Source organism: Leopardus geoffroyi, chromosome D3 (genome assembly GCF_018350155.1).
Source record: "Leopardus geoffroyi isolate Oge1 chromosome D3, O.geoffroyi_Oge1_pat1.0, whole genome shotgun sequence".
In the NCBI taxonomy this organism is placed as follows: domain Eukaryota; kingdom Metazoa; phylum Chordata; class Mammalia; order Carnivora; family Felidae; genus Leopardus; species Leopardus geoffroyi.
The window spans coordinates 73,407,835-73,426,731 of NC_059339.1; the positions used below are offsets into that span (position 1 = coordinate 73,407,835).

Below are 18,897 nucleotides of genomic sequence, written 5' to 3' on the forward strand. Positions count from 1 at the left end.
GATGGTTCTAAACCTCAGAGTCCAACATAAGTCTCACTGAGATAAAGTCAGTTGTATTGACAGGGCTGTATTCCTTCTGGGGGCTCGAAGGGAGAAACTGTTTTCTTGATTTATCCAAATTCTAGAGTTTTCCCATATTCCTTGGCTTGTGAACCCCTTTCTCTTTATTCAAAGCTGGCAAAATTACACCTTTCTGAACATTCTTTCCATAGTCACGACTCTTTCCCTGCCTTACTTCTGTCTCCGTCTTCTACTTTTAAAGATCCTATGACTACATTAGGTCTACTTGGATGATCTAGGACAGTCTCCCTATTTTAAGGTCAGCTGATGATCTCAATTCCATCTATGACCTTACTTCCCCTTTGTCCTGTAACCCGGCATACCCATGGGAATTAGGGTGTGAACATCTTTGGTGGGCCAACAGTTTACTTGCCACAGATGGGTAGAAACAAGCGTGGGGTAGGGAGTGAAGGGTGGGGCATGACTTTCCAAGGTGGACACAGGTGGTATGACATGCTTCCATCCAGTTCATGAAAAAAGAGAAGGTGTTTGAAAGGTGGTGAATAAGAGGACTAGTGGTATAAGCTAGGATTTTAGAGATAGATGGGGCTAGATTTTGCATGTCATTTTTGCCTCTCAAAGATTTACATTTTTTCTAAATGCATTGGGAGTCCTGTAGAATACTGAGTGGGGTGTGGCATCATATGAGTGGCATTTAAGGATCACTCTAAATCCTTGGAGGAGAGTACAGTGGGCTACTGATGAGGCTCCTGTATAGTTACTGGAGGAAGAAATTTATGAGAATCTTTAATACAGCGACTTGACAGCTTGTAGGGAGTCTCGTTTCTGTAGTTCTTCTCCACAACCAGGCTATTCTCTGGCATCTCTCTCACAAAACACATTATTTCCCCCCACTGTGCTTCTTTCTCAAGGTCTCTATTTATGATGCCTGCATTCCCTTCCTTTTGCCAACCTCCTATGTCCTTTGAGATCTGGCTCAAGATTCACACCTCCAAGAAGCCTTCAGTGACTGGCTTTATTCTACATCAGCCGTGCCTTTGCTTGATGCATATTTTGAACAACATCACTCACTCTACATGTTTACTGGCATTCCTATTAATGGAGTCTATTCAAGCTCCTCACAGCAGCTTCTGTCCTGCCCAAATTCTAGAGCCACCATGACTGAGGCCATATGGTTAAAACTCCAGTTTTGGACATTAGGTACTGGGGCCTTACATCATCTACTATGCCTTGATGTATAATGTTGCAGCCTTGAGATGAGTTGTAATGTCTCCCTGCACCTTTGGAGCCCTGTTTTAGTCTGGATGGGCTAGGTTTTGCTGCAGTAACAAACAACATGGGTATTGCAATGGCTTATGGCAACAAAGATTTATTTCTTGGTCATATTACTTGCCTGTTACAGGTCACCTGTAGGCTCGCTTCACTAATCATTATCCTTATTCTGGGACTCAGGGTAATAGAGCTTGGCCTCTTGTAGAACACTGCCATTGAGCATGGCTTGACTTGTCTCAGCATTAAATGCTCTAGCCTCTGAGTGACACACTTCTCTACTCATAACGCTGGCCAGAATGAACCTTATATCGAGGAGGCTGAGAAGAGACAGAGGAAGACAGAAAGTACAATTCTATTATATGCTAGAAGGGCTTGAGCTGGAACATTTGACAAACAGCACGAATGATTAGTATTTCCATTGTGAAGTGGGGGTCAGTGCCCATCCCAATTTTCAGTAGTGCCCCAGATCTGATAACCAAATTATGACACTAGAGTTTACAAGTTTAAGTCCTCTCTCCATGGCTCATTCTGTAGGCCTGAGATCATCCTGGGTCTCCCCTTGTTTCCCCTGGTTCCCCAATATAGCTGGAAACCTTGTCTTTTTCTTTTTTAGTTCTCATCTCAAGACTGGAGTCTCATCTCTCCTGGTGCTAGAATCCTGCTTACCTGTAGGCAAATCATGACATAGATGGCAACGAATGCTCAAACTCCTGATCCTTCTCCAATTGAATTGCACCTGTTGAGAAGTCCTGATATTTTTGTTTGGATTCTCTCATGCTGATCATTTGCCTGAACCCCAGACAGAGAGGCAGTCTGCAGAGCTAGTAAGTCGTAACTTCTGCCCAGGAATTTCTAAATCTTTGATATTTTGGGTGTAAATCCCACCATCCTCTCACAAGTATTAGCGCCACTCCTTTCTTGCTGCCAGTGAACAACTGTGCTGCCTTCATATATTCTGAGGGATGTCACCAGAGTCTCTGGTTGTATTTTTTTATCCGTTGGAGATTAAGTTTCTAAGTATCTTTCCTTCTCCTCCGTCCCCCCAATTTTTTTCAGCATCTAATGTGACATAGTGAATATAGCAAATATTTAATAACCATTTCTTGGGTGGATGAATGGGAGCCACAAACTTATTTCAGGGTTCATCAGGAAAATGGGGTAATGATACTTAATTCAGGAGGATATTAGGAGGATTAGATAAGATCAGTGTGATATGCACTAGGAGAGGTGCCCCTTCACAAGAAATGTTAATAATATTAATGACCAGATGTGGCTGATTGGAAGCCACCTAGGTGTGGAGTAGTGGCCATTTAGTGTCCCCAGTGACATGGATGAAATGTTTATTTCTTTACCACTCATCAGTATCTGAGCTACCCTCCCCAGCCTTCTCTTGATGTGAAGGAAAAATAACCCCTGAATTTCTTTAAGTTGTTTCCTGCTGGGCGGGGCAGGAGAGGAAGCTTCTTGAACAAATATGCAGAGAGTTTTTAGTTTGTTCATTTTCCCACTTTGATCATTTTTTTTTTTTTTGCAGTCTTAGCATCGGTTTGATTTTGACTTGATGCTTGAAAATTTCTTTTATAATACTATTTTGAATAATTATCAAGTTGAAATTAATAGGAAATTAAAATCTAAATACTGTACTGAATGAAGTCTTTTATTTTTTTTTTCAAATTTTTTTTCAACGTTTATTTATTTTTGGGACAGAGAGAGACAGAGCATGAACGGGGGAGGGGCAGAGAGAGAGGGAGACACAGAATTGGAAACAGGCTCCAGGCTCTGAGCCATCAGCCCAGCGCCTGACGCGGGGCTCGAACTCACGGACCGCGAGATCGTGACCTGGCTGAAGTCGGACGCTTAACCGACTGCGCCACCCAGGCACCCCTGAATGAAGTCTTTTAAATGTGGTATCTGTTTGGTTATCATTTTGGCCATTCAGCACCTAATGAACTATAATCATGACCTGGCCTAAAAAAAATTATTAAGATGAGACAGCTGGAGCCATCATATTGGTCGTCATCACACTGAGAAACCGAAGCAGAAATATGAAAGTATTTTGATTAGAATCAAATTGTAGTGACATTTCAGTCATGGAAGTGTCTGAAGGGGGTAACTTGATCAATACATTAATTTTGCTGTGAGCCTAAAGACTTGAGCGTGGTTCATTTTATAACAGAAGGTGTTTAACAGGCTCTGCATTCTTTGGGCTAAAACAATTTACGGGTTGTTAAAGGACTGTAGACCACTCTCAGTATAGATAGACCTGCACATTCTTTTGGCTTAAAATTCTGCAGACATCAAAGAGCTTCAGTAGGAGATGCTCAGCATACCAGGGAGAGTTACCTGTGTTTCTTTGCACGTTGTAATCACCCAGGTGCACTCTGCTCTGGCGCTGCTCTAAGCTGTAGTAAAAGAACACAATGTGTTCTTTGGAAATAGAGAAAGTTTGAATTTTATACTGAAAATCTGTACCCAATAAGCTTGTTATTCATTCTTACCTTGGCTTTTGCAACTGTTAATTAACGATAGTGAGGGTAGAACCTTGATACTGTTTTGTCAGTGACTTCTTGATATGTAATGTGGAATTTTATCTGCTTAATGTTTATAGAACTCCACTGAACTATCTAAATATGTGTGTCTTAGTACCGCAATACCACACTAGCTTAAAATTTTTTTTATGTTTGTTTACTTTTGAAACAGAGAGAGAGAGAGAGAGAGAGAGAGAGAGAGAGAGGGAGAACGCGCATGAGTGGGGGAGGGGCAGAGAGAGAGGAAGATACAGAATCTAAAGCAGGCTCTAGGCTCTGAGCTGTCAGCACAGACAGTGGGGCTCGAACTCACGGACCATGAGATCATGACCTGAGCCAAAGTTGGACGCTTAACTGAGCCATCCAGGCATCCCAAGCCACACTAGCTTTGTTAAAAACTCAAGTAACATGTGTTTTATTCAACTGAAGTATGTGTTCACTAGAGATGTTAAATTTATTTTTAAATTCATTGGCTTATTGGGTGGTTATGTTTAGTACTAGTGAATCTTCTCATTCACATGGATTCCTTATAGCTTAAGTGACCACATGTCCTAGTTTGCATGGAACAGTGTTGTCTCTGTTCAGTTAAATTATTGATATTGCTTCCTTTTGCTCTCAAAAGTATTTTGGTTTGGAGTGTTAAATTATATGAGCGCTCTACGTGTACACTCTCAGAAGCCACTGTTTCACTGGCTTGGGTTCAGCATGGAGTATAAAGCACTGCCTCCCACTCCTTCTTAGAACAAAACCTTCCCCTAGATTTTTCACACCTTTTATGTCCTGCAGATTCCAGGGCCATTTTACTGTGCTTCTGTGGATGCCATGGACACTTATAGCTAAAGGAAGCATTTATAAGAGACCTTTAGAAATTATCAAAAAGTGTTTTAATACATAATGTATGTTTTACTATATTCCAGGAGGGCAAGAATTTTGAGTCTTTTATTCGCCATTGAACACTCAGCACATGACACATGCTTGGGTATAGTAGAGACTCAGTAGTGATTGTTGAATGAATGAGCAATTGAAACTCACCCCTTTTTTAATTTAAGAAAACTGAGGTTTCTTCACACACACGCTTTTCTTCCTAAAGATATGAAGATACCCCGTGCTCACCTTGGGATCATTGTTTGGTAAATTACTTTTCAAACATTGTTTGATAAGGATTACTTGACATTTGGCCAGAAAGTCAGACTCCCAGATCCTGTCCCTGCAAGTCTTGTTTAGTCAGTCTTAGATGGTTCTGGGTCTAGAACAGGCATCCCTTCTAGGATCCTTTCCGATTCCAGGTCTTTGAAATGTCTGTTTTACTTGTTTTCAAAAAGACATTTGCTTGACTTCCTGGGAGGCTGTCCATCTTTCTACGAAGTTCCTGTTAATAAGCTAGTTATGGAGGGGTTATCAGACCAAAAGGAAACCAGGTGGCACCACGCAGTTGGTTGCATCATTTTCCCTCTCTGGACACAAATCTCCTCACCTTTAGAATGACATGGCTGGGGGTACCTGGGTGGCTCAGTTGGTTGGGCGTCTGACTCTTGATCTTGGCTCAGGTCATGATCTCATGGTTCGTGGGTTTGAGCCCCACATTGGTCTCTGTGCTGATAGCACAGAGCCTGCTTGAGATTCTCTCTCTCCCCCTTTCTCTGCCCCTCCCCACTCTCTTTCTCTCTCTCAAAATAAATGTTTTAAAAAATATTTTAAAAAATGATAAGGCTGAACTTACAAGATCTCTCAGATCTCTTGCTGCTCTATTATCGAGTAATTGTTATCTTTAAACCTGACATAATCTGTCAGATAAAAAGTGCTATGTGAGACATTTCAACAACAAAAAAAATGAGTACTTTGTTGCTTTGTTTACAAGGAATTTTCTATGGATTAGTTACTACTGGAGTTATTTGTAGATTTTTAGTTTTTTAAAGCACTATTCTTCACCAACAACTTTCTGTACCAATTTTATTTGGGATTCTCTGGATACGTGTGTTGGGAACTGATTGATAACTTTGCATTTGAGGATAAAAATTACTGATCTCTTGCCAGTTGTGTTTTAGATCTTGCCAAAGATACTTCTACAATAAGAAAACAAGTCCTTTACGTTTGAGTGTAATTTGTAAAAGTTAGAAGAACCTGTTACTAAATTATAAGCAGAATCAGAAGTAATCTTCTAGGTAAACTATGCCAGATAGTTCCCACAGAAGGGAAGAGAAGGGACCCCGTTGAAAACATTTACAGAGATTTGTTCATCAGATTAACTATATTCAATTAGGGTTTAAGGAAGTATAAACCAAGTTGGATTGATTTTTTTTTTTCCAGAAGCAGAGAGAATGGATTGGAAAAATTCAGAGCTCGGGAGAGACCTGTGAAGGTCAAGACTTGAAGAGCAGTGGGTCCTGAGTGCCTAAAAGTTGCTGCCAATAAGAGGAGAAAGACGTTCACTTCTTGTTAGTAAAGAAACAATGGCACCATTCACTTATTTCGGAGTTCTGTCTGGAGCTGCTCGTGAAGTCAGAAGGAAGAGTTCTGTGAAAGATACGATAGAAGAGAGAATTGTATGGTTGCTCTTTCTACTAGATGGGCTGCCTGGTGGAGTAGAACCGAGAGCGTAATTATACAGGTGGATTTTCTTGCATTCTTACGTAATTGCTTAACACCCCACTTCTTCCTTTAAGGTGGATCCCTTATAAAGAAGAATGATTCGTTATTTAGTCTAATCCACACTGGCAGTGATGTCTCATAGTGGATTTAATATTAATCAACTTAATTATTTCTCAAGGTTGCAGGTATAAAGGGCAGTGAACAGGCAGAAAAATGTTTCTGGTAGCTTGTGACACCGGCAGTTCAAGAATGGACAGAAAACATGGGAGATACATCGTGAATGTCGAACATTCTGAAAACCAGCCGGTGAGTATTGTGGCATCACTGTGATGTGTTCTGATGGCCCAGAGTCTTGTTTCCAATATGTGTACATCTCTAATATTTCTTTATTACAACATGGTTCTTCCCAAAGTGGAATTCTTACAAGTTTTACATGGGAGCCAATTTTTAGCCATATTGTTACTGCTTAGAAAATAAAACATTTCTGTGTATCAGTACATACATGCTTGAGAAATTTATTTTAATATTTATTAATCTAGGATATTGGCAATTTGGGGGTAACAATTTAATACCCTATTTAAATAATCCCTGCAGTTATCATAATTCAAGCATAAGCCAACAAATCTGCATTTGATTGCATTAACGAGTTGTATTTGTTAAATGTGGCATATAGATTTTTGTGTTAACTGCCTAAATTTTTAGTGTCATGTATAGATTTGCCATAGCTCAAAGATTTCTATGTGTCTTTGAATGTCAGTGGTAATCCTATGAGTGAAGTCTAAGCCTGAGCTGCAAACTATCTAGTAACTCTTTCAGATAGGCCTCTTCAATTACTTATGAATTTCTTTTTTTGGTAAAGAACTATATTCAGATGAAATATTTAGAATTCAATTGTATACAATGTTATTTGACTATTATTTATGTTTTTAGAAGAAATGGTTCCATACCGTGTGTTTTATGACTGCCTTTTATGTGACTGTGCATGTCTGAGTAGAGACCTTGATAATGGGAACTGCCGTGGAAATGTGCTGAGTGAGATCAGTACAAGTTTGAACGGACGGTTACATTTTGTGAGGAATAGCATTTTTGTCCCCATGCCCTAACAAGGAAATTACAAGGCAAAGAAATTGTTCTCTTGATTCTAGGTCAGCACTTCCACACCCTGAAGATGTTCTTCATGGTCCTTCTAGCCTTGCAGCTCTCTCCCTGTGTCTTCATAGTGTCAAGATACTCAGATAAGAAGGTCCTTGGGGTGCCTGGGAGGGCTTAGTCGGTTAAGCCACCTTAACTTGATTTCAGCTCAGGTCATGATCTCATGGTTTGTGGGATCGAGCCCAACATGAGACTCTGTGCAGACAAAGGGGAGCTGGTTTGGGAGTCTCTCTGTCCCTTCACCCACTCTTGTGTGCTTGTGCACACTCTCTCAAAATAAATAAGTAAACTAAAAAAAAAAAAAAAAGTCCAATGTTTTTATCTGGAAGCTTGATTGTTTCACTTGCACATTTAGGTTTATGATCCACTTAAAATTCATTTTATATATGGCAGGAAGTAGGATTAAACATTTTTTTCAATATGGAGATTTTTTTTCTGTACAGATAATTGTAAAAATCATCCTGTCTCTACTGAATTGATGCTTTTTTGGTAAATCAAGTGATTTATATTTGTGGGTGTGTTTTAGGACTCTAGTCTGTTCCATTGCTCTATTCGTTCTTGTACCACTACTACACTCTCTTTATTATTCTAGCTTTATAGCCTTGAAATTTTGTAGTACTTAAACATTGCTCTTCGAGTTATCTTGGCTATTCAAGGTCCTTTGCATTTCTATATAAATTTTTAGAATCCGCTTATTGATTTTTACTAAAAATACTTTTGCAGTTTTGACTGGGAGATTATTGAATCTTCATTTTAATTTGTGAGACTTTATATCTTAATATCTAAATTCTTCGAATCCATGAACATGGTTTATTTTATCTTTTATATTGGTGTTCTTTAATTTTTGTTGGCAATCATTTGAGATTTTAATGTAGAGATTAAGTATTTTTCTTTTTAGATGTATTTCTAGATGTTTTTGTGTTGTCTTAATTTTTTTTTTAATGTTTGTTTATTTTTGAGACAGAGGGAGACAGAGTGCGAGTGGGGGGGGCAGAGAGAGAGGGAGACACAGAATCTGAAACAGGCTCCAGGCTCGAGCTGTCAGCACAGAGACCGACGGGGGGCTCGAACCCACTAACCGTGAGATCATGACGCTTAACCAACTGAGCCACCCAGGAGCCCCGATTTTTGTGTTGTTTTAAATGTTACATTAAATTCCATTTCAAATGTTTTCTTGCTATTTTACAGAAATCCAATTGATTTTTGTATTCTTACCATGTATCCAGTGACCTCACTAATTCATTTATTCATTACTATTTTCTTTGTAGATTCTTTTGAATTTTCTATAAACACAGTCATGTCATTATTCTTTTTTTTTTTTTTTAATTTTAACACATTTTGTTTTCATAACTAAATGCACTGGCTAAGACCTCTGATGTAATACTGAATGGGAGTGGTAAAAGTGGACATCTTGCATTTTTCCCAGATTCATGGGGGAAAGTATGAAATATTTCACCATTAATTATGACATTAGCTTTAGGTTTCATGGAGCTACTGTTTATCATATTATGGAAAGTCCCTTCTATTACTAGCTTGCCCAGAAATTTCATCATAAATGGTCATTAAATTTTTGGAATTTTATACATTTTTGGATTTTATTTACTACTGTTTTCTTTAAAGAATATTTGTACCTATATTTTTGAGAGACTGATCTTCAGAGGATTCAAGATAACTCTTTAGCTTCCTGTTTCCAGAAGCCTCAAAGTCTGACAAATGTCCTGAGGGGGGAAACCAGTCTTGTGTTTGTGGTTAAGTCTCTTTCTCCTACAGTGATTTGATCTTCTATTTACTATGATACTGCTGTAGACTTGACTCTGCCTTTCTGTCCCAGGCCTCTAGCATCTGGAGCTATCCTGGAACATTAAAGATACTTTACATTGGGGCTCCTTTATTTTCAAATAAGTCCGATCAGCCTCACATGAATACCAAAAGTTTTGCTGACTTCTTTTGGCAGTCAGAACCATAGGCTCATGCTCAGGCTCCACAAATGTCCCCAGAAAAGATGGCCTATGATGTAAGATTCAACTTTGGAAAAGCTTCTTCTTTTAAGTTTTAAATAATCTAACTTCCGTTTTTTCAAAGCTCTTCATTTGTTTGTTTGTTTATTGTAGTGGGAGAAGTGGGTTTTTGCAATTTGCTAAATCCAGAACCTCACTTCACCTCTTTAGATCTTGTTTTCTCATTTTGAATATAACCCAAAAGAGTTGTTCTTGATAAGCCTTAAGGTCTCTAGAATTTTCATAGTGGCACTTTTTTTTTTTTAAATATGATCTCCCTACACCAGCTTGCAATGTAATGATATTTAACGAATGTATTAAATGTGAAGAGGATGAAAGATAGTGCGTATTCCTGGATTTTAACCTCAATAATTGTATAAAATAATTAAATTTAACTTAGGATGATGTCACTAGATTTCCATGTTTTGAGAATAAATATAATGAATGTGTTCTTTTATTCCTTTAATCAGGGTTCACATGATCTTATTTGAATAGATATGTCATGATATTTAACAGTATAATTTACATTTGTCAGAATATATTACTACAGGCATCAAATACAATAGCTTCTTTTTTTCACCATTCTTTTCTTTGCACAGTCATCCCTGAACCTAAGAAACCATGAAGCTCACAGATCGGCATGTCAATTTCCAACATCAACCGATGTGACTGGTGATGTAACTGTGACTGGTACTGATTTAACTGGTGCCTGCACTGACACAGGGACCCTTGGACACTCAGCATTTCCAAACAGAGAATTCCAACATTGTCAGGTAATGTTTGGGGCAACACTGTTTCTCTGGGTTATGATGTAACCCATATGATATTGATCTAATAGTTTGAAGGAGAAACATCCAATCAATTAACATTACTGTTGTTCTTTTGAAAATGTACATCATCTTTTGGGGCGCCTGGGTGGCGCAGTCGGTTAAGCGTCCGACTTCAGCCAGGTCACGATCTCGCGGTCCGTGAGTTCGAGCCCCGCGTCAGGCTCTGGGCTGATGGCTCAGAGCCTGGAGCCTGTTTCCGATTCTGTGTCTCCCTCTCTCTCTGCCCCTCCCCCGTTCATGCTCTGTCTCTCTCTGTCCCAAAAATAAATAAACGTTGAAAAAAAAAAAAATTAAAAAAAAAAAAAAAAAAAAAAAAAAGAAAATGTACATCATCTTTTGAACATGTCAAGTCACTGAGAGAGAATGCGAAAGACGTAGATTTATGGGGGTCATCATTTAAGGAGCTAATGATCTTGGTAGAACGAAAGAGAGACAATATATAAGGTCAAAGGAAATAAAGCAAAGTTTTGAGGTCCCTTTGTTTGGAGGGCTGAGTAGATGGTGACAGCAACTGCATGGGCAGTGAATAACATTGTAACCCTCGCTCAATGGAAGATGAAGTCATGTGCTAAGGCCCTGGGGATCTAGTCTGTGAGTCTCACTCTCCTTCCCTTCCTTCCTCTCAGCCTGACTGTGGGGCTGCTGTTGACCTCCTGGTTGTGACCTCATGTGTTTTCAACCTTGACTCAGAAACCATTTAGAACCATCTTGGTTTGGTGTCCAGAAGCAGATTTCCTATATTCCTTACTGTTACTTGTTATTCTCTTTTCTTCACCTTAAGGTCTGAAATTTTCCAGCAAGGGAAGAACTTGATTTTGCTGATGATCTTGGCAATTTGGTTCAGTGCTTTCTAGCTCTGGACTACACCCTTCCTCTGATTAATCCTGCTGTGGAAATAGTTTGAAGAGACCGTGACAAATTAAGAGAAGACAAACTCTATGTTAAGAGACATTGTGGAAGAATAATTTTGATGAGAATTATTTAGGGAATATGACTCTGATGATTCAGAGAACTGAGTTAACGTTAGTTGCCTTTACTTAGCCACACGTGGGAAACAATGTGGAAGTTTAGAATGTTTTTGTAAGAATTCACATAGCCAGTTGTTGGCAATTAATGACACTAGAGCACAGGTCTGAAGTCTGCTTTAGATGAGTTTCCGTTAATCTTGTTCCTTTTTTTTTTGGAAGATTCAAACAGAAAATTATGGTAATTGCCATTTTTATCTAAGAAACGAGCATAGGCCTTCCTCTCCTTCACCTCTAACTTCCTTTCTAAGGCCTAGATGACATGGGACAGGAGGTACCATTTATCTCTGGGCTCTCTTATTTGGTGCCCTGAATTCCTTTGGCCTTGGTACCCAGTGCCTTTGCACTGCTCCTGATTGCCTAGTAAGCACCACTCACAACACCCAAACTGAGGTTTATCATCTGAAACAGTGTCCCATATTTGGGACATTCAAGAGCTGCTTGGCATGCTCCAGAGGTGTCTATTCTGTTTGCTTCCTTTAGTGATCTATTTTCAGTCATGAGAAAAGGGATAAAAATGGACTAGTTAGTGAAACCAAATGTTTCTTTGAATATTTAGTAAATGTTAGGAAATGTTATGCACTCAGTTTTACTATTTACTATTTATATCAACCCTATGAAATAGGTGATGTTATCCATGTGAGGGCATCGAGGCTTTGCATGATAATGCAAATTTCCACATATCTCCATCCATCCAGTGAAAGGTGGCATTAAAATTTAAACCTGAATTTGTTAGACTCCAATGCCTATGCTCTTAATTACTGCAGTGTACTACCTTCTGCAAAAATCTAATTATGGAGGATATTTCTTATTCTAATTTTCTTTTTTTTTAATTTAATTTTATTCAATTTTTTAAAAAGTTTATTTTGAGAGAGACAGAGACACTATGAGTGAGGGAGGGGGAGAGAGGGAGAGAGAGAGAATCCCAAGCAGGCTCTGTGCTGCTGGTGCAGAGCCTGACGTGGGGCTCAAACTCACGAAACCATGAGATCATGACCTGAGCTGAAACCAAGAGTCAGATGCTCAACTGACTGAGCCACCCAGGTGCCCCTCTTGTTCTAATTTTCTTAACACATTGAGGTAGATACTATTATCCCCAATTTTGATATAAGTCCAGCTGATAGGCAAATTAAGAAACATGCTCAGAATATTAGAGGTATGGCATTTAAATTAAAGACTCTCTGATTCAAGACTTACGTGTTTTACACTATGCAGTGTTTCCTCTACAATAACAAAGTATGTATGCATGGTACTTTAGAATTTACAAAGTAAACTTACTGATGTTAATCCTTATTCTAATTTTATTATATAAATTTTTATAGATGAATGAAAGAATAGGGTCACAGAAACATCTTACCAAATGAAAACAGCCGGTGGTAGCAGAAAGTGGATTTCACAAATGTTTTCAGACTCTGAATTTCATGCTGCCAAATGCTAACCTGTGTGAAAAGTTAGCCAGGAAATTGGATAAGGCATTAATTAATGCTGTTAAAGTAGAAGGTTCCAAAGCTGACAAATTTAGGAAATGCCCAAAGGGGTAGAAAACTTAATTAGATCTTTGGGGTCCCTCAAGTCACAGTATACAGGAGCCACCAACATGTATAGAGACTTCTTTTGATAGTGGAAAGAAAAAGGAATTTCCAGGAAGACATTTATTTGTTTTCTTACTTTGAGATGCAGATATATGAAAAGAAAGCATGAAAGTCAGTGGAAGTTTCTTTGTTCCTATATTAAACACAGTATAAAGACAAAGTCTTTCCTAAATAAAAACTTAAAATTAAGTCAACATATATCACTGACACCATTAAGAATAGTATCTTATATTTGTACATCCTTTCAATGAAGTAATCTATATATACAAAGGATTATCGAAGGCATTAGTTTTTCTTGAAACATCTGGTTTCATTTGCAGTAATTTATTTAAATCCTTTCCAGGTGACACAAAATTTCTTCACCGACTGGTCTCTTTGGAAGATCTTCCTGGCTTGTCTCTTAGCCTGTGCTATAACAACAACAATTGGAGTGCTCATAGAGTGCCTGGTGTATAATGGGAAGAATAATAATACCTCCATTGTTATTCAGCTTCCTCAAAACCACGGGACAACCTCATCTACTAGTTCTGAAACTATAGTTCCTACTGCGATAACAGATTCTACCAGCACATCCGATTCAACTACCATCACTATGACCACTGCTAGAACTTCGAGAGAACCAACTAGTACAAAAACCATTGCTTCTACTGACACTCTCATAGCAACAGCCACCACTGCAACTTCTCCCACTTTTACTGAACTTAAAACGACGGCAGGAACAAGCATTCAACTAAACCAAATACCACAATGACTGCCAGCAATGCTACTGAGGCAAAAACAACAAAGACCACTCCTCCTGCTTCTGCTGAACCTGCAGCCACAGCAACAGTCACCGATTCACTTCAACCCACTACCACAAAGATTACCGGCACAACCACTGAGCCTACAACCACCACAGCCACCGCTACAGCCTCTACAGAACCTACAACCACCACAGTCACCAGCACTCTCTCTGTCAAACCCACAATCACCACAGCGGCCACTACCTCATCTGAACTGACTACTACAGAAACTTCCAGCACTAACACTGAGGCTAGAATTGCCACAGCTGCCATTATAATGTCTGCGGTACCTACAACCCCCGAGGCCACTGCTATAACTGCTACTAAACCTACCACCTCCAAGGCTACCTCTACAACTTCTACTGAAACTGCTATCACCATGGCCACCACGACTTCTAACAAGCCTATGACCACCGCAGCTACCATTACAACCTACTGAACCTACAACCACTAGAGCAGTTGCCACCTCATCAGTACCAACTATCACAACTTCCAGTGGTACCACTGAAGCCACAGCTGCCACAGCCACCACTGTAACTTCTGTGGAACCTGAAACCACCATGGTCACAACTGCAACTTCTATGGAACCTACAACTACAATGGCCACCATTACAACCACTTCTGAACCTACAGTCGCCCAGCCACCACTGTTGTCTCTACTGAACCTATAACCACCACAACAGCCACCGTGGAATCTGAACCCACTACCACAATAACTGTTAGCACTACCACTAATGCCACCACCACCATAGATACCATTAAAACTTCTCTCGAACCTACAACCACCATGGCCGCCACTATATCTAATGAACCTACAACCAACACAGCTATCACTATTGTCTCTACCAAACTTCACCACCACCACAGCAGGCACCACAGCATATGAACCAACCACCATAGTAACTGCCAGCACTACACTGAAGCTACAACCACCACAGATACCACTACAACTTCTACTGAACCTGTAACCACCATGGCCACCAATACTGACTCTACCAAACCTACAAAAACAACTATGGCCACCATTTCCTCTGAACTGACTACACAATAACTGCTAGCACTACCACCGAGGCCACAACTAACACAGCCACTACAACTTCTACTGAACCTACAACCACCATGGCCATGACTACAACTTCAAACAAATTTACAACCCCTACAGCCACCACTGTTGTTTCTACTGAACTTAAAGCCACAACTGCAGCCACCACAGCATCTGAACTGACCACCGCAGTAACTGCCAGCAATACTACTGAGGCTACAACCGTCACGGCCACTGCTACCACTTCTACCTAACCTACAACCACCACAGCCAACACTACAACATTTACCAAACCTACAACCGCTATGGCCACCACCACTGTTGTCTCTACTGAACCTAGAGCCACCACACCAGCCACCTCAGCATCTGAACTGACTACCACAATAATTGCCAGTACTACCTCTGAGGCCACAACCACCATAGACACCACTATAACTTCTACTGAACCTACAACCACTATGGCCACCACCACAATTTCCACCAAAACCCACAGCCACTACTACTTCTACCCACAGCCACTAGTACTTCTACCAAACCTATAACCACCATGGCCACCGATGTAACTTCTACTGAGCCTACAACTCCCATGGCCACCACTATAACTTCCTCCAAAGGTACAACCACCACAGCCCTCACCACAACCTCTACCGAACCCACAACTGCCACAGCCACCACTGTGTCTCTACTGAACTTACTGCCACAACATTAGCCACCACTTCATCTGAACGGACCACCACAATAACTGCCAGCGCTACCACTGAGGCTACAACCACCACAAATACCAGTATAACTTCTGCTGAACCTGAAACCACCACAGCCACCACTATAATTTCTACCAAACTTACAACCGGCAGGGCCACCACTACCATTTCTACTGAACCTACAACCACCAGCCACCACAGCCGTCATTTCATCTGAACTGGCTACCCCAACCATTGCCAGCACTACCACTGAGGGTACAACCGCCACGGCCACCAGTACCACTTCTACTGAACCTATAATGACTGTGGGCACCACTACAACTTCTACCAAACCTATAATCACCATGGCGCCCACAGTTGTGTCTATTGAGCCTACAACCACCACGGCCACTACTATAATTTCTACCAAACCTACAATCACCATAGCCACCACTACAACCTCTAATGAACCCACAACTGCCACAGCCACCACTATTGCCTCTACCAAACTTAGCACCGTAACAGCAGTCACTGTAGCATCTGAACTGACTACCACAGTAACTGCCAGCACTACTACTGAGGCTACAACCACCACTGTAACTTCTACCAAAATTACAACCACCACGGCCACCACTACCACTTCTGCATTTACGACCACCACAGCCACCAATCCTGCCTCTACTCAACCTACAACCACCACTAGGGCCACCACATCATCTGAACTGACTACCACGACGACTGCCAGCACTACCCCTGAGGCTACAACCACCATGGTTGCCACTACAACTTCTACTGAACCTGTGACCACCATGGCCACTGTCAGTGCTTCTGCGAGACCTATGACCCCCACAGCACCCACCACTTAATCTTAACCAGCTACTACGATGTCTGCCAGCATGAGCACAGAAGCTATAATTAGAACAGCCACCACTGCTACTTCTAACGAACCTATGACCACCACAGTCACCACTACACTTTAGACCACTCTCCTGAACCTACAACCCCAGGAACTGCCACCACTTCCACTGAACTGCTTCTGCAGTGACTGAGAGTGGTACTACCACAGAGGCTGCAACCACAACAGCCAGTACTGCTGCCTCGACTGAACCTACAACCACAGCAATAGCCACTGCTTTTACTGAACCCACTACCACAATGACTGCCGGTACCGCCACCGAGGCTAGAACCACAGTGGCCACCACTGTTGCTTGTATCGAATCTGTAACCACCACAGCAGTCACCGCTTCATCTTGTCATAAGCACAACGGCAACACCTTTTATTCAGCTGAACCCACCACCATAATTCCAAGCATTGTCTTTCAATGGAACGTATCACCACAACTGCCGTTACCGTTTTGGTTGTGCCCACGGCCATTTCTACCAGGACTGTATTAACTGAATCTATGACTGTTATAACTTTTACTGAAAATTCTGCTATCAGATTATAGTACCAGTTCAGCTCTTTCCAATCCACATTGGCAGTCCCTCCCACCACCACTGAAGGTACGGCTACATAAATCATCCAACAACATTCAGTAAGATCTGAATCATTCCTGTTTCAAATGGACCTATGATTACCATCAGTTTGACAGGATTTCTAGGTACTCCTCCTGGCTTCTCGACTGAATTTACATCATTTGCCAGAGCCACCTCCACTTCAATGACTGAATCTAGTCTGTTTTCTGACTCCACTAAAACATCACCTTCGATCTCCACTGCCACCACCTAAGTATAAATAAAATAACTACGCATGCTACCAACTCAACGAACTTTCCCATCACAACACCATAGTGACTTTAGCTGAATGTATGATCTATAACCAACATTACCTGCTAATGGAAAGTACAACCACAAATTTTAAATAATCTATCGCCATACAGCTAGCCATTGCCCCACCCCTTCAAATAAGTCCTTAGCCACAATAATAGCATTACATTAATAAAGCATGCTGGCACCATAACTTCTACTGAAATTTCATGATAGAAGGCACTGCATCAGTCAGTTTTACAGTCATACTACCATTTCTACGCAAACTGTTTCTACAATTCCATTTCTACCGTATGTACTAATACAACAGACAAAACTTCACCAAACCCTTCAGTACCTTTCACCTGAATCTATAAGCACTATAATTTGTATGGGCATGTTACTCAAACTCTCCATTACTTACTCCTCTGAACTAATGCTGCCGGTATTTCCAGTAAATCCAGTAAGTCACACCATCACTCAAAAATGGCAAATTCATAACGACCTCTTCCATTGCAGCTGTGGTTAGGAGGCCTGCAAATTAAATCCTAACATCCACTATTATCACCCCCACTTCAGAACCTGTATCTATTATTCGTACCATAGGTGGTTCCATGGCCAATAACTGCCAACATATAACAGTTACCAACATACCTACTTCTAACACAAGGTTTTCTTAATGACCAGTTCAACTATCATCATAATGATAATGAATTTCACTCCCAAAACATTAATATTATCATTTATTAGACCTGATCATTTAATGTGGAGAGTCTCTATTTTTTTGAATTTTTAGTACAATTTTCACACAAAGTAAATCCAATGTATGTATTTATGTTGAAAACCTATTATGATTAAATAAAAGGTTACTGTGAGTATAGTCTTTTATTATTCCGAAGTTTTAGTCTTTAATACACAAATTCCATATGTAATAGAGAAAGAACATTCTATATGGTAAGGGTATATTAAATACATTTGTGTATTACATTTTATTTTTAAAATGTTTGTTTTCTGAGAGAGAGCACGCATGTGCACACCTAAGAGTGGGGAGGGACAGAAAGAGAGGGAGAGAGAGAATCTCAAGCAGGCTCCATGCTGTCAGCATAGAGCCTGTTGTGGGGCTCGGTCCCATGAACCTTGAGATCCGTGACCTGAGCTGAAATCAAGAGTTGGACACTTAACTAACTGAGCCACCCAAGTGCCAGTACCACATTTTCTTTTTAGATTGTGTGAAATTATTTTCCTTTGATTTTCTCTTTATTTTAAAAATTTATGTTAGAGAGAGCACAGCAGGAGAGGGGCAGAGAGAGACAGAGGGAATTGTAGCACACTCCATGCTTAGTGCAGAGACTCACGTGGGGCTCAGTCTCATGAACCATGAGATCATGACCTGAGCCGAAATCAAGAATCGGACCCTTAACTCACTAAGCCACCCAGGTGCCCCTCATTTTCTATTAAATCATTTTGGTTTTTAAGGAATATTAACAGATGTGTTATCACTGTTTTCAATTAAAAATTTGTTTTCTACTCTTTTTTACAGTGACATTATAAAGGCACCCAACTAAATACTTTGAGTAAACATGTACGTAGGGCTATCTGCCGAAATGCTGGAGAAAATTCATAAAAAAGAAAATAGCAATG

General features: G+C 40.4%; 1 protein-coding gene across 1 annotated transcript; it reads left to right on the forward strand.

Annotated features, from left to right (window-relative positions):
* The first annotated feature begins 1,911 nt into the window (after nt 1-1,911).
* Nucleotides 1,912-18,131, forward strand: LOC123587802 (dynactin-associated protein-like). The gene is made up of 5 exons (XM_045457822.1): nt 1,912-2,117; nt 6,129-6,429; nt 6,589-6,716; nt 10,159-10,332; nt 13,350-18,131. The coding sequence occupies exons 3-5, from the start codon at nt 6,624-6,626 to the stop codon at nt 13,755-13,757; spliced, it is 675 nt and encodes a 224-aa protein (XP_045313778.1). The 5' UTR covers nt 1,912-2,117; nt 6,129-6,429; nt 6,589-6,623; the 3' UTR covers nt 13,758-18,131.
* Nucleotides 18,132-18,897: the final 766 nt, after the last annotated feature.